Source organism: Harpia harpyja, chromosome 2, assembly GCF_026419915.1.
Source record: "Harpia harpyja isolate bHarHar1 chromosome 2, bHarHar1 primary haplotype, whole genome shotgun sequence".
NCBI lineage: Eukaryota > Metazoa > Chordata > Aves > Accipitriformes > Accipitridae > Harpia > Harpia harpyja.
In genome coordinates, this window is record NC_068941.1 from 88598631 (window position 1) to 88621372 (window position 22742).

Consider the following 22742-nt stretch of genomic DNA (forward strand, 5'->3'; position numbering starts at 1 on the left):
GCCTCCATTTCAGGCAGCCTTGCTCCCCTGGCTTCTCCAAAGAGTGTTCTGGTTTTGTCGTGTAGCAGAGATCTGCCTTAGGCTGACACTACCTTACCTTCCCCAGAGGTTTCCAGTCAGAGGAACTGTGGTGGTGATCACTGACTTGCAGCAGCAGATGACTGACATGGCCAGGAAAGAAGAGCGAGGAAGAAAGGGAAACCACCTCCCCCAGGAAAAAAAAAAAAAAAAAAAAAAAAAAGAGAAGGAAAGAGAATAGTCAAGATTCACTGCAGCCCCATCCTCCATAGAAAGCCTCTCTTCCAGCTTGCCCCCTGCAGCAACCTGCAGAGATGACCTGTAAAAGCACCCTTATGAAGTTCAATAGATGACATTTAACCAGGGCTACAAAACTATTTTTTTTATATACATAAAATATAACTCCAGCCGTGTCACATGTTCTACCTCCTCTGGCTTTTTTTGAACGTTTTCTAATCTTACAGCACATGAACTCTAATGTTTTCGGTAACTTACTTTCTTCAGGAGGCACAATGATCATCGCTATCATATTCTAAATGCTTACGATGATTTAGGGGCTCATTACACTCAGACATAACCTAGGTTTTGCAGGCAGAGAAGCAGGTGCTCGATGCTTAAAGCAGCAAGTGACGTCAGTACAACACTCTTCGAGCATCTTGTGTCAAAACAGTAATTCTTCCCGCTGTCGCTCTGAAGGTCAAAAGCTTCCTCACAGTTGAATTCACTGAACAAGCAAAGCTGGGCATGCTACTTTATCTTACAGCCTGCTGACAATTCTGAATGCCAGAGTCAAATTGCCATTTGTGGAAGATAAAAAAGGAAGGCAAAACAAAAACAAAACCTTCTTGGCTTTGTCAATCTGTTCCACAATGTAGCAGGAGCAATTTCAATACAACTGTCATTGTGATTTCCCCCCCTCCCTAAATGAGATTCAAAACACTTTTTGAAGAGAAGAAGGAATAAATTAGTATTATAGCTTATGTTTCTCCCTCCCCTCTCACCTCTCCTCCCATATCTGGAAATTTAAGTGCATATACAAAAAAGCCTGCAGCTACTGGCACACTCTCTAGAGAGCAACAAATAAAATAGCAGCAGTATAGAGAATTCTTACATCTTTGTATCACATTAAAAAGCCTTATGCTTTCCCTTTAATTCCAATTGTATTTAAAAGGCAAACCTTGACAAATATCAGGAAGTTTTTCTTGATGAAATGGTTTCCAGTTCTGCAAACGACAATAACGTGGACAAAATGCTATAAAATATACTAAATACAACAAACCTACACAGAGGATGTAGGTGAAGACAAAGCATACCTAACCTACCATGTCCTTTCACTTTCTAGTATGTATCTTAAACCTCAGTTTACTACATAACAAAACAAAAAAGGGGATTTTATTCAATATTAACCAACTCTAGCCAGACAGCAACTCACTGTGATGCACACATGGCTTCTAATTACAAAGCTGTCTGTAGGCCCAAACATGAGATAGCCAAGGGTGCTTTTTATTTCATAAAGGAGAAAATCTCTTCAAAAACATCTCAGAACAGAAGCAATTCCAAATCCACAGCAGCCAGCAATTAATTCAGCCATACCAAGCTTGTCTGCCTGTGTTGTTATGCTAGAATAGAACCTCACTTCATTTTCCTAACACAGTCTTTAAAAAAAAAAAAAGGGGGGGGGGGGAACAGCCTTAAGGGCAGCAAGGGACAGGGCTTAGTGTTCAGTGTAGACTAAAAGCAACATATTAACTCTGTATTACTGTAAAAAGTGCTGGTCTTTCCTTTAATGCTTTTGTATGACACACAGGATTTTTAAAGTTCCTTCAGCAGATGTATTACCTCTACCAAAGCTAACCTCATCCCAGATTCTGCCTTAACAGATAGAAGTCATCTTCTGCCTTGTTCTTCTTCATGGAAATCCATGTATATTCACCACCATAAAGTTAACAGAGAACCATATACGAGAAAATCCCTGAACAAGTAAAACAAGAAGTTCAAGCAGAGAAACAGCAATTTTTTGAACCAGATAATCCAAGTTAGCAAAACCAAATTCAATCTTTGAAGAAAGCGTAACAGGAGACACAAGGGAGAGTTGCAGCCATCAGTGCAAGACCTACAGTGGAAGGCATTGAGCCTTGGGCCTCAGAGGGGTTCAGTATGAACCAGAACCTCTGGATCCAGATGCACCAGAGATGTTCTCTCTCCCCTTAGAGGCTCCTTCACAAAGGACAGATCAAAGCATTATCAAAATAACCACAAAAACTGATGAAAATGAGCAAGAGTTGCACATTGTAATAACAGCCGAACTCACCAAACCCTCAGGAGTTGTCATGAGTGTCTACCAGGCTATTCCTAAGGCAATTTCAACTCCATCCCCTTAAGCAGTTAACTTCAGAACAAACAAAAACCCAAAAAGCAACCTACATACAAGTAAGATTACACAGGCAGGAATGGCAAGGAATTGCCAAGGAACGGCAAACTCCAAGTTGAACTTGCAGTTAACTAGAAGCAACACAGGTTTATTTTGAAATATCACAAGCAATCATGTTATTTGCCTGTAATAATTTTGTTTGTTTGTGAAAAAAACCTAGCACAATGGTGCAGTGAAAGCAGCTTTAGAAGCACCTTCATTCAGGAATTTCAGTTGCATCCTGGAAAAGCAAGTCACGAATACAATAACCTAATGGGCAGCATAACACTTGATTTTGCAGTGATCCTCTGAGGGATATCAACACAAAAAGAAACACTTTAGGCTTAGTAACAGCATTTTTAAATTATGCATTTCCAAGGAAGTGTATGCTAGTATATGCACAAAAGGAGTCTAGATGGGACGTCATAAAAGTGAAGAAAAAAGAAAAACAAGAGTTATCAGCAGGTAAGAAGTTAACAGATAACAGTAAGTTACAGTATACTTACACAATGGTCTGCACAGGAAAATTAATAATTCAACTGGAATTGAGACAGAGCTAACTTTGAAAGCCAGAAGTTAACATACAGTGCATGATCAAATTTAATGTCAGAACTAGCATTTAAGAGTTGAAAATAAAATAGAAATCTATGCCTAAATGCAACAACTGCTAATTTCAGAGTGGAACAAATGGATAAGAATCATGTCTTTGGGTCTGGTGAACAGTTGTTTAGCATAGTAACTTGGATGTGTAAGGAAGCAGAAATGCAATAAACAGAAATAATGCAACTAAGGCAAGCAAGGAAAGTGTTCTAGCTTGGGTAACTAAAACAGCTGTTGATAACAGTCTTGGCTAGTTTTGTCTTCTATAGATAGCACAGAAGAGCTAGTAAACCACTGCAGCCATATGAGTATTATTAATTATACATTGCTTAGTTCTGCTTTTGCTGGTTTTGGTTTCAATAAATGCACACATACAAAAAGGGAAAGATGTAATTCTTTACAGATTAATTGCCATAGCTGAACCTTTAAGTTAAAAAGCAAGAGGAAAATGAGCAAATAAAGGTAATAGAGAAAAATGGATCTGATAAAAGTTGTCTTTATTTCCAAGAGAAACAAGTTTATCTTACGGGGGACAGATGTGTTTCCTATGATTAACAGCAACGACTGAAAAAAGTAAGCATCTCCGTTTCCACCATTGTGAGGATTATTAGAAATTTTTACAATGAATCAGCAATATGGTTTGTGTCTTAAGATGCAGAGAATAATGCTGCATTATAAAGAGAAGTTTTCTTTTTCAAAGATGTACTACTACCAGTGGACTAAAAATTATACAACCAGAATTGACCAGAATACTCTGACTCCACATGGATGAAAAATTAATGTAACCAAGAACAGATAAAAGGTGAAATATTAAATCTTGGAACTTCTCAAACCAATCTTGAACTAAACTGTGATGATTAGATGTGAAAGGAAGCAATAGAAACGCTTAGCTTTTCTAAAGTAGAGGTGTTAAAACTGGAAAATATTACTGGCAGTAATATAAATTGCACCCAAATGCAATTGGTAGCAATAAGGACTACTAATAGAATATTAAACACTATAAGTAGTGGTTTATTGCCACAAAAATATAAATAATCACAAAAATAATCTGAACAGTCATGGGTGGGGCAGGGGGAAGGCAGGGCAGAGAGAACACCAAAAACTGAGTGTCTAGATTGGTGTAAATTCCAGGCATGGAACAGAATACAACCGTGTCATTAGAAGAAATAAAAACCAGGATCTTTTACATCAAAAAATAAAGATGACTGCCAAATAATAGATGCACAATTCCCACTAGCATTACCGAAAATAATCCATCAGTCACTTTGGATACCTAAAGTGAGAGCTTGATGTATCACTAATGGTGTATTAATAGAGCTAAAAACATGTTATGAAAAATGGAGTTATAGCAAATTCATCTGTCCTAGATGAATACAGCCTGAAGAACGCTGTACTTGAATGCAGCAACAACTACTTGCATGCAAGTACCAATTAGCAGTTAATGTTTCTCTCACCTATGATACTAGAAACAGCTGCATGCGTGTTCTTTCCCTGTATTCAGGCTGGTGGGGATGACATCAGAAGACTGAATCCCATGTGGAAAAAACAGTAATGTCCTTCCTGTATATATCCAGAATGAAACATATATAGCGTCCAGCCATATCATGCATTAGCTAATCAGAATTATATAATGTGGAAGAATGCTACACTAGGGTTAATATGGCTGGAACAAATTTATTGGTGAATCACGATAAATAGAACAAGAAGCTAAAGTACGAGGAAACACCAAGTCAGAAAACTCCGTGTTATGTTAGAAAACCAACAGCTATTATGATTAAGTGATGCAGAAACCCTATTCACCACCTGTGTATTGCTCTTAAAGGATACTCACAGCTGTATTACAATTAGGTTTTTAACACCCAAGAGGTTTTTTTTATTTCAAATTGCATTGTTAATGATAACACTTATAAATACATCAACACATTGCACACAGGTTTTCACATCTTAGCACTATGATTAACAATACTGAAGATACCACACCAATTGAAAAAGCATTGAGGCCCAGATAACCAATATATTGGAAAGAATAGATATCCATATTAATGTGGTACATTCCAATATGGGTATTGTCCAAACCCAGAGAGAAACGTAAGGACTTATCACAAAGATATTAATATTGATATGAATGAAGAAAGAAAGTGTGTATAAACTTGTGTTTAAGCACCAGAACAGAGGGCTCATTAGCAGAAGGTCCTGTGCTCTGACAATGGGAGGATAAGGTTGCTGCATTTCATAGGCACACCTCCTTTTTCTGTTAGCCCAACAGGGCAGCAGACTACAGCAAAGCACCACCCCAGGTCTTGATAGCTAGTATGCACAGGCCACAGTGTTACAGCAGGCTAAACCACTTGGGGGGCGGGGGGAAGAGTTGGTGCTTGTGAGTGCAACAGTGAAAGTGGGTAAACATCAAATTAGACATTTTGTAAATAATTACCACCTTCCCCTTCCATGTAGTCTTTGTTATGCTAAACTTCCTACATAAGCAAATCCCTTTATCTAGATAGTTTGGGTTAAGTCTAGCAGCAGTACAGTACTTCTGCCTATAATTCCCCAGTTTTTCCTCTTATCTGAAAACAAATACATATAGTGATTAATTAAAGAGCAGTAACACAACATACCTTTGTAAAGGGATATTGAAAAATTTTTAAAACTGTATTTGGAGATTACTTTGTCTATAAAGAAATCCTATAAGAAGCAGTGAAACACAGATGCAGTACACTGTAGTTTGAATATATAAGGAAGGGGCACAAGTATGCACACACTCCCACCAAACAGTTTTTCATGTTATCAATACAATTATATCTACTTTACTATTTTGAAATTAACAAAGATTTTTGACTAACAAATTAATACAGATTTTAAGGACACAGAGAACTATCACCTCACCTAGAGAGAACCCCAAAAATTTCTAATTTTACTCAGGTTTACTATTAATTCTAATTAATTCACTATTAAGAAGACAAGACTATAGCTTTACCCGAGACCAAAGATAATCAGTTCACCTGTTAAAAGATCCAGGGAAGGTATACAAGCCCTCTATCTCATTTTGAAGACAGGCTTTGATGATAAAATTACACAGAATGTATTTTGTAAACACCAGTTCTCACTAAAAGAAGTCAAATCCAGGTTAGGGACTGATTTAAAAGGAAAAGTGAAATCCTAATTGTTTAGCAGTTAAACAAAAGGCATCTTTGAACATACCCAGCAGTAAGCCATGTGCTGTATCTCTAGGAGACTGCCTTCTAGATGCTTCTGCTGAAGGCAACACTCCTTCCTCCAGCGTAGGGAACTCCGTCAGGTCATTTCTATTGCAAGTCAGGCCAAGCTTTGTCTCTGAGGCAGCAGTTAAATGGCTGGCATCCACTTCTGCTGGAAGTTGATACCATGACTCGATTTCCTAAGAACAGGTGGGAAGAAAAAAGTGCTCAAGCATCAAGAAAGTTTTAAGACATATATCCAAAGGAAATAAAGACTAAGTTGTGAAACAATGGAATTATTGCTTCTAAATTGCATTTCCTATACAAATATTCAGTTTTTAATGTAAAAGAATTATGACGCACTATGAACTGCTCAAGTCCACAGTCAGTTCTCACTACTGCCTAAGCTGTCATCTCTCTCTGATCACCAGCCTTCCATCACTTGTCTGAAACTGAGCTCCATCTCCAAATCCTGCCACTGCAGAAGACTTTTTCCAAACCAGAATGAAGTCTCTCACTTGGAAAGAAAAATCTTGATAAGGACAAATGCTTCAGTAGGATGCTGGGCCAATACAGTTCCCAACACTGCGTAGTAAAGATGGTTTGCAGTGTACAACTGGGGATTAACAAGCAGAAGAGTTTCTAATTTGTCTTTAACGAAAGTTTCTAGTCACAGAAATTCTGAGTTCACACAGACAATGCCTGACAACCCTAGCCAATTCTTTGGCATGCTTTAAGAAAAAGACTTTCAGTTAATGTTCAAATGGAAAGAAGCATCTTTAGTTCACATAATTCATTGAAGAATTTGCATTGGGATTACTGGGGAAGTAATTAAACAGATAAATTTTAATTACAGAAAAGGCACAGACCAGTCTTCAGTGCAGAGAATTAAGAATATCAATCATTTATAAGGCAAACCATTATCATCGGCATATATAACTTTCTTGCTTATATTAACATATACGTAATTGAAAGTGTCCCACTGAATTGGTAGAAGTACAGCACTATCCCTACTCAACAGCTGCAAGCTCCTCTAGCTTTTGAAACACTACTAAGGTATTAAAGGCTACTGCCCACATCAGAATTTTGCTATATGAACTATAATTTTTGCACAAGATTCTTATAATCATTTGGAAATAAAATTTTTGATCAACTCAGTCTTTTCAAAACACCTGTGATCTTATGCAGTTCTCAGAGTAATTAAATATTTGGCAGCATATCCATCAGATAGAACTACTATGACTGTATCTCAATGTGAATACAGTTTTCCTTAATCACATATGGAACATGTCATTAAAACTAAGGTCTAAAAGTAGTCAGATTTCACATGAACTGAAGCATGGCTCTGTACTAACATGTAAATCAGTTATTTTGAGGTAGACAGATGTGACATTTTAAGAGGCAGTAGCAGGACCACGATTATAGCAAATTACAAACTGAATACAGATCAAAGATACTGTTGCAAAGAAGAAAACATTATACTGGAAAATATACTAGGTTTATAACCAGAAAACAGAAAGGAGGGGAAGGGGGAGGAAAAAAAAAACATAAAAAATTAAAAAAAAACCACAAAAATTAAAAATCATTGAACTACTGAGGATTCTGCTTTGAATGACAGATGTCAGAAAGCTTTGTAGCACTTGGATCAGGACTAAATGACTTGTCAGAGCTCACAACAGTCCTGTTTTTTTGCTGTTTGAAGCTAGAGAAACACAGACCTTTACAGGGCAAGGACAGTGGCGATCTAAATTACACAGATAGAGCACTTGGTATTATTTTCAATCACATAATTAACCTGCAACCACAAGCAAAACAAAGCATAGTACAAATACCCAATTAGTGGCAGTTTTCTGACGTATTGCTTCTCCTAGGGAGATCCCACTGGTAACTGATGCCTGGGTTTCACTACTGCTGCGGCTTAATGATTCTTCGTTCCAGCCACGATGTGGTGGAGTTGTTGCAATAGGCTAAAAGAAACAATATGTGCTTTTAAAACAGAAAATAATTTCTTGGCATTTCAACGTATGTATATATTTATTTAAGTAATGAACAATGAAATATATAAAACACTCAAGCCATCCCCAATGCCGAGAGTTGGGTGTCTACCTCAACGTACTTAGGCAGTGACCTAAATTCCATCCACAGCCCCAAAACTTAACTAAAAGGGGCAGGTTCATTTGCCACTTCAGATCCCAAACACCAGTAAGCATGCTTGGCTAATGTGCAGAAAATAATTTCCAAGGGCCAGAAATTTATTTCTTATTTCCAACCCACGTAGATGCAGCTCTGAGGAAATCACAGAATACCAAAAAACTCATCACCTTGATCAAAGTCAGGTTCTGGCATTTGTCCTGTCTGGTTGGGTTTTTTTAATAGTTATTTATTTATTATTTTATTAAAAACAGAAGGCTTTTAATTATATCAATACTGTAAACTAAATTTTAAAGGGCATCTTATGTAAATATATTAAAGCAACTCTAGGTTGTTTTCTATATTATAATTTAGCAATACCTGACATACATGGAGGGGATGAATTGAAGTTAAATTGGACTTCTGCCTGGAAAAGCAGCTGTAACATTTTTTTTTCCCACGAGATAACAGAGGAAGCTGTTCTGCAGTCAGAATGAAGTTCCTCTTCTGTAATATCCCACGCCTGAGGTCACAGCGACTGTAACAGCTTTCTCCAGACAAGACAGACAGCCAGGTTCAAACACAATGGTATATAATTGTGAAAATAGACATTTCTGGAACACCAAGGTTCAGCCCAAACAAAAATGTTCCAGGAAAGTAGTTAAAAAAGACCTGGAGACTAGCACTGGAAAATATCAGGTAATATTATTAATGCAGCAATTTAACATGAAGCCTCAACCAGAAGGACTTGTAGCTCCCCCGCCTCTTTAATACCCCTCCCTGTCCTCATCCTCTTCCTCATATCAACTCTAGTTTCAGTTTAACTCACTAATAATTTTTCAAAAAGCCAAGCTACCCTCAGAGGTATTTTTTAGTGACCAAGCCAGGAAATGGCAGGATCTGAATAACACTGCAGTGCGCCAAGCAGGGGCAGGAGGAAGCGCCCCACAACCTACTCCTGTACTGTGAATTGTGTATCTGTCTGGCAGTATCTGGCTGCCGTGAGAATTACAACGGCCCATAATATGGGCAAGTGACATGTGAAGGGCAGAAGTAAAAGGTCACAGACTGAGAAAAGGAGAGGGTCAGTGAAAAAGAACCAAGTGATTTCCCAGAAGCCTACCTTCTACATGAATAATTATAATACTTTTGGATATGTGCCTTCAGTTATGAAGTCCTCCAGTGACAACTGGCTTTTTTTTCTTCTTTCTTCTTTAAATAGATTTCCTGATAAATTGGTCTAATACTTATTTGGAAATTTCCATTCAGTAGCACAAATCTACCTTAATAGACCAAGCATACCATTTCCAACCTTTACCACAAAAAAAGCAAGCCATGAGAGTTTTCACGAAGACATTAATTACATCCTAAGAGATCAGACACAAGCTTAAAGTCCAGAACACAGACCTGTTTCAATGTAAAAGAAACATGTAAAATTCAGCATTTGAGATAGTTTTCTTTAAATGTAATATTATTACCTACTAGTTTAGCTAGTAGGCTAAACTGGCACCTGAATTCTGTTTCATTCTTCTTATGCACTAAAAAGCTGGAAAGGATGTGAATAAGAGCTTAAATTTTTTTTTAAGTTATTACAAGACTGCTAGTCCATATTGGAACTTAAGAAAGGCGAGTTCACTCTTGACTATTTATGGCACCTCAGTTGTATGTGATTCTTATACAAAACATAACATCTTCAATCCATCTACAAAAAATAAATTACAGCCATCACAAATGAATCTTTATCCATCTCATGTTCCTAAGAAGCCATTAATTCTGCCACAGAGACAGTGGATCTACAAATTTCAGAGATAAGCTGAAGAAAGCCCCTTCAATTCTGACTCACCTGTTCAAGGGACACCTGAAATAATCACCCAGTGGCTGGGCTGTCACCTACAGAGAGAGAGTTTGGGCCTTCCCTCTAATCCTGAATTATCAGGCGTTCAACCTTCCAGTGAATAGCTTATTTTCACCCATACTAACTCTGAGAACATGCGGAGCTGAAAGGTAGGCTGAACTTCTCTTGCCTTTAAACATTTGGTCAGGGGACTGCCAAGACCCACTGGCAAAGCACCACACAGACTCCCATTAGCTTCAGCCCCAATTCTGCCCATCAGCAACAGGTAACCCTTAAATTCTTCCTCCCTGGAAACTGCAGCCCACTTCACTTGTAAGATGGGATTCTAATTCAAGATTTTTCCTTTTACCTCTTAAACACCCAGTTTTTCCTTTAAAATAAGCCACTTGCTCAAATGTCCGACTGCAGACTAAAGAACATCATTGGGGCAACACCTCTACACTTTTCAGGCAGTTACAAAAACCTCAACTCTACATAGTAATCTCACAAATTTTAGCTTCTGGAAGGACAACAATTTCTGGAATTTCAGTACCATATGCCATCTTAAAACCTTCCACGAAACAGCATCACTGAAATAAAAACATGATGTAGCTTTCTATACAGGTCAGCGCTGTCAAGTAAATTACTTGGAATGGCAAGAATATTTTTGTCCAAGTTTAAAAAAGCTATAGCACTCAAAAGGAAGATGTTTATTACTGATCATGTGCAAATCACACCTATGAAACTAGGACTCAACCAGGCAGAAACTACTCTTCTAAATTAATTCCCTGCACAAAATAAGTTTGTTTGGGCTTTGTATTGGGACTAAAGGTAATAATTGTAGCCTGTATGCATATATTCAATCCCTATTGCATTTCCCTACTTCCTATTGTTCATTCTAATTAAGTCATTAAAAGAAGCAGCACTGAAGTAGACTTGACAATAACTCTGAATGCAAAGCATTCAAATAGCTATTTGGTAATTTAATTAAGGCCTATTATTGAAAATTTGGGTTTACAATATGCATCTTCAGAAAAGGGCAATTTTATTAATCCAACTGGAAATTAATAGCATTAGGTACCGGAAATCAATAGCATTAGGTAAGGGACCCATACTGTGATTAGAAAACTAATTCCAAAAAAAAAAAAGTACTGATTTTATTTAGATAGGCTGAGCATAGCTAATTTAAGTGGGTGTGCTTCCACTTTGTGGAAATTTCTCTCTCAGAAATACTTCCTCCTTCCAAACACTCCCTTAGCACTTACAGTTTTCAAAACCCATTCACTTCACATTAGAATTTGGAATAGGTTCAACCAGTCTTATTTTGGGAAAACAGAGCCAAACATGTATCATATGCAGATTTCTCAAGAAGAAATGCTAATGAGTTATGATGCAATTACTACAAATAGCAATATTCTAGAAGATTCAGAGTACAATTATATCCAGAGCTACCAAAGGCTCAAATACTCAGTCACCCAGAAGAGCAGGAAGGAATCAAATTAGTATTACTATTACTAAGAGCACTTACATAGCGCCTTGCATGTAAAGGCCCAAAAACATTTCATAAACACTGATTCACAGCACTACTTTAGAATGTGCATGATAAATATTTATCCTCCTTTTACTAGGCACAGAGAACTTAGTGTACAACAATATGGCAAATCAGCAGCAGAGCTGATTCCCTGAGTAGTCTGATCGGACCATAATGCACATCTATTACTTGATGCTCTAAAATTTCATCTGTCTTTGCCTGTAGGTTATGAGAGAAAGTCAAAAAGAAGAACACCTACAGCATCACAAGCCAAGGATATAAAAGCATGAATAAGAACGTGAAATGAGATATGAAAGAAATATTTGTATCACAATTAGGTAACATGATACCCTTTACATGAAATATTAAAATAGGTAAGTAGCTGCTGTCATGGTCACAGTGATGCTATAGCATCATGAACATGAAAAGTGGCCTGCACAGTGGCATACTGTAGGAGAAGGTGGCAAAACTGTAGAGAAAACATATTTAGAGTCAATTCCTGTTAAAACATAATTCAAATGATTTTGCAGTGTGCACCTCTGATCTAAACAAGAAGCATACTTCTTTTGTGTTTAAACAAGCAGAAAAAAATATGGCAGAAAGGCAAGAAACACTCATTGTTAGTCTCCCAACTCCATCCAGGTTTACCAGTTCTGATTTCCAGCTGCTGTTTGTCAACGTTTCTTATCAAAATGCCCATAAACTACTGATCTGTCTGCAATGCTATTGGGGGGTGGGAGGGGAAGGGGATTTGAATTGGGGCGGGTGGAAGGGAGATGAAGCAGGACCCCCCCCGAGAAAGGAATAGACTTAAAATTAGTCAGGAATTCTCCACTGAAACATGCTCCTCAGAAAACATCAGTAGCGTTCAACCGAAGAAATCTCATGTGAAAAAAAATTACCATCAATGACCGATTCTCCCAGGAAGGCAACGATCCTGAAAAACCAGCCACCCAATAAGCCAAAAGCTCTACAAATCCAGAAGCAATCCTACTGCCCCACCTTCAGAGCTGCCCACCTAGCAAATGCTCAGTGAAACCAATACATTTACCCATTCCAATGCCACTATTTAAATCATTCAACTCTTGCACATCAAACTGTATTATTTATACCAATGCATTTCATAAAATCCTCCCAGAAAAACCTAAGACTTCTTTGGAGTTTGCTCTTTCAAAATTTCCTCCAAAGCAAACAAAAAAATGCAAGTGTTACAAAACTGCATATACCCACAACTGCATACATCCAAGTTTTATGCTCCGAAATCAAAGAGAATTAAAAGCCAACCATGCCTGAGATACTGAAGTAATAGGAGGACCTTAAGGAAAGATGATCACTTCCTGAAGTCAAATACTTCCCACACAAGTAGGATTCTCCTGCTAGCACCAGAGCTTGATTTGTGTTTTCACACAGCAAATGCCCCAGCTCAAAGTGGCAGGGCTTAAGGCCCACACACTCATCAGCTGTAGTTTCTAATGCTTGCGTACATAAGGCTGTGCCCTGCCTTTAGCAGTGCTCTTCAAAGGAACCTGACACAGCATTGACAAAACACTGTAAAGGAAATAATCTCTCCTTTTCAAAGACAGCCGAGTCACTAGGACCTCATGGGTTAGCAGCTGGAAGGCAGCAAACAGGCAACAGCACATTCTGTTTCATTATTTCATTTTAATCCTCATACCAAAAAGCAATATTAAAGAAACAGCACAATGGAAGAAATCTGCTACATATTAGCACTCTGTGTACCACGGTACAGGGTACATAACAAAGCAGCTGCAAGCAAGAAGTTAGGATTTAGTAAATTAGTATAATCATCTCTGAGGGCTTCCATGTAATTAAACTCAAATGACAGAAATTTAACAAGGTTTTTCTTCCTGAAATCCAATACATCAAAAGTTAGCTTTTGCTGCTAAATACATAATGAGAGGAAAAGACAAAAATAAAGCTAAATAACTACAACCACCCCCACATAACACAGTGCCATTAACTTAAATGGTAGGAACAGCAGCTCCTGTTTGGCATCCTTAACTGATGCTACATTTCGTAGAAAGAAATATGAATGTTTCTCAGTTTTGAACTGCTGAAAATTTGAGTATCCAGGCTTAGCTCTCCATACTTTATTCTGACCCACAGACCACTGAAAATATCCCAGTAAAAAATATCATACAATAGAACACAGCACAACACAGAAGAAGATGTAGATAGATATGGGAAAGAAAATTCCCTAGATGAGTAACTCTAACAATCTGATCTTCCCAAAACATCAGAAATACACTATAATTTCTTCCAAACATGTCATTTCATCTCATTTCTCCCTCCTAAAAATCAGAGGTACGTGGCCAGGTTAATTCAGTGTAAATCTGGGTTTCAGTTTCCTTACCCATCTGAACATGCAGCTGCAAAATCATCAACCCTTCAAAAACAGGCAGTGGAGTTCAGGACCAACTCTTCCAACATCAGCAAGCATTTACACCAAATTAAGGTGATCACGTAACAGCACTAGAGGTAGATCCCGCTCTGAACTTGCCTTTGCTGGATTTCATCTTGCTAACTTCAGGACTTATTTTCCCCCATTTTATCAAGAACATTTCCAATTCCAATACCATTTTCCAAAGCATTTATCACTTTCCCCCGCACAGCCTTATCTACTTATTTTCTAGGTCTCACCACCTACTAATCATGCAATTCATCAATGAAAATACTTAACAGGAATGAGCCAGGGAAAAACATCAAAAACTGTACCTGAAATGCCTTCCAAACTTGCTGCATATTTTCTTAGTTCATCCCAAGATCAAAAACTCTTCTGAGGTCACGATACAATCATACTCTGCCACCCCTTTAGCTACTAGATCACTTACCCTCTCAAAGATTAAACAAATTAAACAGGTTTGAAATCAATTGTCCTTAACAGTCACACTGTGTATTTTCTTAACAATTTATTTCAAGTGGTTCTAAATAGTTTGTTCTAAATTCTTGCATTTCTGTGCTTTTATCACCTACTCCTAGTGGATAAACAAGCGTACAATATAAAAACCACAATTAATGAATAATTAAATAAACATTTTATATTTCAGACAAGCATGAATTTGACTGTCTGTATACACAATTAGTTTTGAATACAGATGCAGAAAAGTCCCCCTCCTACAAACCCCAGGCACATTTGCTGAATAACTGGACCCAAAGGATGCATGACTGAAAACCCTTCACTGGAGGTTTCTTCATAGCTACACAACTTGTACTACATACTAAAAGGTTCTAGTTTTTGTTTGTCCATTACTTTATGTTCAAATTGCGTGGGCTAATAACTTTTAAAAAATATAAAAAGTTGCCACAAATAATACTTAAAATCAAGCTTTCCAGCCTGTAGCATGGCTTTCTCCCTGGTCTGACATGCCTTACGAAGCAGAAGCAAGCTAAGGTGTGAGCTCCCTCCCATCACCTGTACCGACAGTGCAGTGCAAGCCTCATGCCACTTGGAGTCAGCAACCCACTGCTGCAGGGCAAGGTCTTCCCCAGCTGTGGGGAAGGAACAAACGAACATGGAGAAAGAGGGACATATTTACCTGTTACAACATGGAATTGAGCACTGTCCCCCTGAAGATTAAAGAAACAATTTGGCCAGAACACAAAGAATGTAGGTCCCACTGTCTTAACCTACCTGCTCATTTCGTGGCACAATTATCAGCTTGTAATGAATGGTCAAGGAAAAGCAAAGCAACTGTTGTGCAAAAGCACTTCAGAGGCTACATGCAAACTCAGAATTCCCTTACAGCTAAATAATGCGACTGCACTTCACAATAAACCAATAATTTCATTTATTGTGGCTTTATAGTCTGTATCAACCCTACTTTGTGTGTCAGAACACAAAGTTAAAAAAAAAAGTCTCATTCAAATGCAGAATAAGTTTTTACATCAGAGATATTTTTTTGGTCAGAAGCCCAGTGCCACAAGTTGTATGAAAATTGTTAGCATTTAAGTCCAGCTACTGAAACGAATAACAAAATTCCCATTGTCTGCAAATAGTTCAGCACTAGAAGTTCATGTATGAACATACCAGTAAATAATAGAGACTTCAAAAATATTATTCAGAAAAACGTAACAATGATTTGGTGCTGTCAGGTATGAGAAACATGAATTATTTAATCTGTACCTTGTTTTTTTCAATAAGGACTGGTGTTCTAGCAGTACTTTTCAGACCCACACCATTCCCTCCTGGCATGAAGGCACCACCAACCAGTACATCAGGCGCTGTGTAAATTCTGAACTGTTTTATTACTTTCGTGAAACAAACATTGGGCTTTAAAATGGCCACGAGAGATCAGAACCAGCGCAGCAGATCTCAAATACAAGATTCATGACACAGTAAACTGTCGGGGATGTGCTGAAAGCATTCCAGAAAGGTAACCCATATATTTACACAATATACACTGACACTGCAAAGATTGCTAGCACATCATTTTGAATCTCTTAAAAATAGTAGTTTCCACTGTCAAGTTTATAACATCAATAGCTTTATGGAGTATCCTAAAATGACAAGTGGAAAATTAATCATTGCTGATCTGCAACAAGTCTGCCTATTTTTTTGCTCAGTTTCCTAGGAAAGTCAGGCTTCCAAGGCTGACAGCACTCTGTTCCCAGTCACACCTCAGCCGTGGGCATTGTAAGGCAATCTGAAAGCTGATTACTGTAATACATCTTAATGCCTGAAGCAGAAGTTTATTCATGTAATCGCAGTGTAACTGAGGTTGGAAGAGACCTCTGGAGGCCACCTAGTCCAACCTCCTGCTCAAAGCAGGGCTAACTTCAAGGCTGGAATGGGCTACTCAGCCCCCATCCTCTCAACTTGTGACTATTTCCAAGGATGCAGGCTCTGCCACCTCTGCGCAGCCCTGCTCCACCACCCTCCTCGTGAAAAACTGATTTCCTGGTCTCCAGTTAGAATTTCTCCTTACTGTAACACATCACCACTGCTGCTTGTCCTTTCACCATACGCCTCCAAGAAGACTCTTCCTCTGCCTTCTCTAAACCCTCCTTCTGGCAGGGAAACGCTACTGCCAGTTCCTCACCTTCAGCCTCCTCCTCCCCAGGCCAAACAATCCCAGCCTCCGCAGCTTCTCCTCATGCACCAAGTGCTCCAGCCCCGACTGTCCTGGTGGCCTCCACCAGACTCAGGACACTTTGCTGACCTCTCTCTTGTGCTGGCAGCCCAGAACAGGAGACAGGATCCAGCTGTGGCCAAGAGGAGAGAATATTCAGTTCCCTCCATCTGCCAGTTATGCTTTTATTAATGCAGCCCAATGAGTGGCTAGCTTTCATTGCTGCAAAGAGTGCACTGTCAACTCGCATTCAACTTGCTGTTCACCAGGTCCTCAGGCTCTTCTCTGAAGGGCCACCAGTCAGAACTGAGGTACGGGGATTTTCTCAGTGAGAAAGACTCCACTTTCTTCATAGCTAAAGCTCACGAGCTTCCTCTTGGGCCATTAATCCAGCTTGCCAAGGTCCCTCTGAATGGCAGCCCTGTCCTCCAGCATATCAACCACTCCCTCCAACTTGCCATCATCCACAAACTCAATGCAAGTGCATTCACCCCATCCACCTGGGTCACCAGTGATAACATCACACAGCATTAGCCCAGGGACTGATCCCAGAGGAACACCACCAGTCAGATTTTGAACAGCTGACTAGCCTAACTGGGTAGTAGTTCTTCAGGTCCTCTTTCCTGCCCTTCTTGAAAAAGGGCATAACATCAGCCTTTTTGCAGTTATTACAAATATCTCCCAGTCCTCACAACCTTTCAAAGATGATAGAAAGGGTCCTTTCGTGACATCAGCCAGTTCCACCACCCCCTCAGATACCCAAGTCCATAGGGCTGGACTGGGTCTATGTCCAGTTTACCTAAGCAGTCACTTTCTTGAGCCTCCACCACCCCAGGCACTACCTCTCACACACATGCTCTTCTACTAGGCACACGGAGCAAGAAGGAAGATCTAAATGAAACTATGGGTTTATCCCCTTTTGTTGCAACTGATGCTAGATTCCTCTATTAATTCAGAACTAATTATTTTGGGTTTCATAGAAACATGAAATAGCTCAGTTGGAAGGGACCTTGAAAGATCATCTGGTCAAACCTCTTGTGGGAAAGGAAGCCTAGATGAGAGCCTAATTTCCAGTTACAAGAACATACTAAATTCCTAACATGTTAACACTGTTACAGCCACTTCAGCAATCTAACAGCTAATAATCAAAACTATTAACTTTCCTCCAAGCATCAAACTCTTCTCTACTTATTGCAACTAAAGACAAAATTTAGTTTCACACAACATAGCTTAGCCATCTTATTTTCATTCCTGTGCAAAAATCCCTTAACTGCTTGCTGTCCAAATCTTAACTCCAATATGAACACTTAACAGTGCTCCTGAATGCTTCTATGTAATAAGAACGTCAACTACTTCTTTACATTCTCAGCTTTGGACCACTGAAAAAGAAGCAAGTATCCCCTGATTTTTAATTATTTCTTTTGTTTGTTTAGATCATACTTACAAGGGCTGTAATTTGTATTGTACTGTCCCCCGAGTTTTAAGAAAATGCTCATTCCTTTACCTTTTCCACACTAAATTACCATTGAAATAAAAGGTACCTCTGTCAGTAGGTACCTTAGTCTGATGTTTATAATTAGCTTTAAAATAGGAAAAAGAAAAATTGCTATTAATGATGGACTTTCTGGAATGTAGCCATCAATTTGCAGCATTTAAGAATGAGAACCAAAAGCTTGATCCTCCTGGATTTTATTTGTAATACTTACACTTCGCTAAATGTAGAATAAAAAAGTTTGCAGGCCAGGGCTTAAATTATCCTCATAATCGAAAATAAACGAAGAGAGGAAACAGACAAAGTATTTTCAGCAATAAAACAAGAAATAGCATAAACAGTAAAAAGCATCACTACGTTGGTTACAGAATTTCTTCTAACTCTTACAGTCTGATGCCAAAAGTTCCATAATGTCTTTAAATTATCATAAACTGGCACTTTGGCTGGAAGATACGGTCCCAGTCTCTCTTCAGTAAGCAAAAGCTTGAGGTAAGAGTTGAGTAGATGTTTCTTAAGCCAATTTTAACCACAATGAACAGTCCACTGCCTAGCTGCGCTGGTTTGCTGTCTGTTGGAATAGGTGACAAAACAACACAGAAGCAACAAGTAACCAGGGCACAGCAGCACAGGTCACTTCTTTTGACAGGCAAGCTGGGACTTGCTGATTTATATGGCAGTCGTGAAACTACAGCCTTGCATGTTACAAGTTACAAACACAGGTTTTCAGTGTTATTCTCTCTTTGTCAATTGAAATTACAGCTAAAATAGTCTCTTGCAACAGAAATATACAATAAAGGTGTAAAGCAGCCATACTACAACAGACAGAAGATCTGCCTGGCCTACTATCTATCTGCACCTGCATCCCTTGACCCAGAAGGGCAGCAGTACACTAGCAACAAGCTTGGCTCAGCTCCACCTGGTATTCCCAGAGCTGAGCTCTGGTTGTCAGAGCAGCAATTAAACCACAGTGCAAAACAAACACAGAGAAGGAAGCAACGGCCACCGTAAAACAACAAAACTTAACAACCAAAAAGGATCAAAATAAACTGACCTGTGATGAATACCATGAAGGCAAAAGAAGAAGCAGGAGACAAGTTCACTTGTCTATAATGTCACATACAAGTTAGAATCATAAAGTTCACTGTGAAATTTGTCTGTAAATGAGCATTCAAATGAACTTCCTTTCTACTTAAATATATACAAGAATACACAGTAGTGCAAGAACCATCCCTTCTATCCTGCCTTCCTGAATACATACAGTGAAGGTCCTTCAGCAGAAGGTTTCTGGAAACTGAATTCAGACTACACTATCTTGAGTTCCCATATTCACATCTTCGTTAAGGCCGGACTTGCCTTTAACATGTCAGTTTTATTTACATGGCTGTTTCCAGTCTTTGTTTTAGTTTCTATTATTTTTCCTGATAAGATTGAAACCTGTACCGAGACGTGGTTCTTCGCAGGGAATGTTTGTAAAAATTGATATGGCATCTACCACTGGTTGTCATTTGGCTGTTGCACCTCCAAGTTCCTTCAGAGCTCTGGGATGAAGCTCTGGAGTGATCGCCATCTTGTAACTTTTCATTTTGTGTCGTTCTCTTACACCTTTCTTATACAGAACTGTGGATGTGACATCCATAAACATCTCCAGACCCAAGTGTCCAACATCAGCTGTTCACGTACCCTGCACAAAGATGCCTCCCAACAATTTGCAAGAGTCAGAACTTGTGCAGGTGCTATAAACCCTTTACACTTCTGGAAACCACCATGAGAACAGTGAGACACTTAAGACCAGATGCCAGAACAGTGCAACACCACAGGAAGGAAGCTTCCCCATGCTCTCACAAAGGGCAAGTTCAGGAAGATGTTGATTCCAGAACGTGGGGGTGGCAGGATGTGATGGGACACCCACAACCTCCAGAGATCTCTTCCCCATCTCCAGCATTGACATGAACACAGCAAAGTGCACAGAGCCATGTATGAGCCCTTCTAGGGCACGAATGGCTCCATGGAGCCACTCCAGCCACACTGGCCCTGACTTCCCAGGAGGGTTAGTGACCAAGCCAGCTGCACCCACACCTCTCCAGGACAGAATAAGGCACAAAGGAAAGAGGACAATTACACACACACACACACACTCTCCTCCCAGGAGAGGAGGAGGAATCAGGCCAGTTACAGCCAGCCTCCTCCCAGGGGAGAATGCAGGGGATGGAGAGGGATCAGACTGGTCACAGCCCCCCTTTTCTCCGGGGTTGGAGAAGGGGGGGGGGGGGCTTAGGTCAGTTGCATCCCCCCTTTTTTCTGGGGCAGAAAAATCAGCCAGCGATAGCCCCTTCCCGGGGCAGAAGGCGAGATTAGGCCAGTTTCCCCGGCGGAAAAGAAGCAACATGAGTGAACCAGCTTGTCACACACAACCCCCCACACAAGGCCGGAGGCAGGATGAGGGGCTGCTCGGAGCTGCTACCGCCTCCCTGCCACGTTGCCCCCAAAGGTCGCCTGCCCGAACCCCACCGCAGACCCTCACACTCACAGGAACCCGCTCCTCCTCCTCCTTCTCCTCCTCTTCTCCCGACTCCATAGCAGCAGACAGACCGGCAGCCCCGTTTCTCCTCACAGCGGCCGCCCCGGGCTGGCGGGCCGGCGCGACCCCGCCCCCGCCATGCTGCGCATGCGCCGCCGCCCTGCCAACCCGCCCCGTCGTTAGGGACTCGCTCCCTCCCCGCGCATGCGCCGGCGCGCGCGCCGCCGGCGGCCGTTGGAGGGCGGGGCGGGGCGGGCGCCGCCGAGCGGCGGCTGAGGGAGCGCGCGCCGGCGTTTTGGCGCGCAGAGGGGCGGCGAGTGCCCGGATGGGAACGCTGCGGGGTGGGTCTCCACACACACAAACCAGCCTTCAGCCCCCAACCCCTCTTCCCTCCCGGCTCTCAGAGCTGCCCGCTGGGTCCGAGCGATCTGGAAGTAGGCGCACACTGAGGGAAAGTTTCTGTAAGCCGGAGGTTTTTCGAATGAGCGTGGTGGCTGCGTGCTTTTCCTGTGACAGGGAACGGTTTCCCTTGCTCTTCTGTGCCAGTCCACTTGTTGAGAGGTGATAGCTGACCACAGCGAGCTTTGGGGCTTGGTGATGAGCATACCTGAAAATCTGGCGGCTGACATTTTGAGAGAGTGTTGGTGTTACCAGGGAACGAGATGTGATTTTCCTAGGTGGGAAGTCCGTTCAGCTTACTCAAAACTCTCCACCTGGAGAGGTGGTTTGTCTGTGGCGGTATGTCAGGGACCGTTTTCCCAGTCAGGTTGGCAAAAGGGCAGGCCTCGAGTTTGGGGGAGACACTGCTGCCTGGGCAGGCAGGGACATTGAGATGAACCTCTGCAAGGACCCCTTTAGGCCTGGGTGTCAGTGGGCTCCCTGCAATCATTCACTGCTTCCCTTCAGGTGCCATGAAGGAAGGAGGAGCTCCACTTTTCCCCTGACACAGCCTTAATCCCCTCCCTGAGGCATTCAGTACAAGTACTAACATTTTATGTTTCAGCTGGTTGTCAGCAAGAGCAAGGAAGGAATTTCCCCCTAAAATCACGATCGTCCAGCTGTATTCTATTTACTTATCTGTCCTCTAAAGCACCAAGAACAGATGACAGTTGAAGCCAGAGCAGCAGAAGATGCAGATCATTGATCTGGTGTGCTACTGACAGTCCTTCCCCCACGGCTCGAGAGGTATGGAGGAGTGAGAGGAGTCTCCAGGGTCATTGACTGCCACTTCACAATCTGTGTTTCACAGACAGAACATCATTTAATCTTTCATAAGGTTATTGAGCTCTTTCTCAAAAGCAATTAAGCTTTTCTGGTGTTGGTATAAGCAATATATCCAGCTGTCCTTATGAATATAGCTCCAGACTGTCCACCTCTCTGCATATGAGACAATAACTGCACCAGTTTTCATTCTCTAGTAAGCAGAGGGAAGCTGAAGTAGACTGAAAAATAAAGGCGCTTCCATAATATTTTCTGTCTCCTGAGTTATTTATTCTCCTCATAGCAGTTATCTGCCGTGTAACCAGCGTAACATCTCCCAAAAGGCAGCGTATGTTCATTTTCGTCTGCGTTGATTCTGCAGTGAATTGGGTGTTATTTTTCAGCACTAGATAAATCAGAACGCTAAAGTACGTCAAGGCAAACATTCCTTAAAATAATTAAAATGCTGACAAGAAAATGCAGCTTTATATCTGAACCCATCTCCTATAACAAATGCAATTAAATTTGCTGGTCTCAGCCTATCCTCGTCCTTGTTTATGCACATCCCCCAAAATCATCACCTAATAATTTACAAATGAGGCTTAAGAAAATAACACATATCGGGCTGCGTGCCTGGGGTGACTGGGTGAGGAAGAGAAGAGGCAGCAATAAAAAAGTAAATACTGCTGCAAGAAGCAGCAATTCCACGCTTTCTTTCCCTG

At 40.5% G+C, this 22742-nt stretch overlaps 1 protein-coding gene across 5 annotated transcripts in view; it reads right to left on the reverse strand.

Moving 5' to 3' along the window:
- ALMS1 (ALMS1 centrosome and basal body associated protein) overlaps positions 1 to 20947 on the reverse strand; it is a 73700-nt gene extending 52753 nt beyond the window's left edge. For 4 of the 5 annotated variants that reach the window (XM_052780847.1, XM_052780844.1, XM_052780846.1 and 1 more), the window contains exons 1-3: positions 20830 to 20947; positions 8058 to 8192; positions 6230 to 6425 (exon numbers count right to left, since the gene is read on the reverse strand). In XM_052780847.1, coding sequence (XP_052636807.1) covers positions 6230 to 6425; positions 8058 to 8192; positions 20830 to 20877 — 379 coding nt within the window. In that variant the 5' untranslated portion in view covers positions 20878 to 20947. The remainder of the gene's footprint in view (positions 1 to 6229; positions 6426 to 8057; positions 8193 to 20829) is intronic. The other variant, XM_052780845.1, reaches the window with a different exon arrangement.
- Positions 20948 to 22742: the final 1795 nt, after the last annotated feature.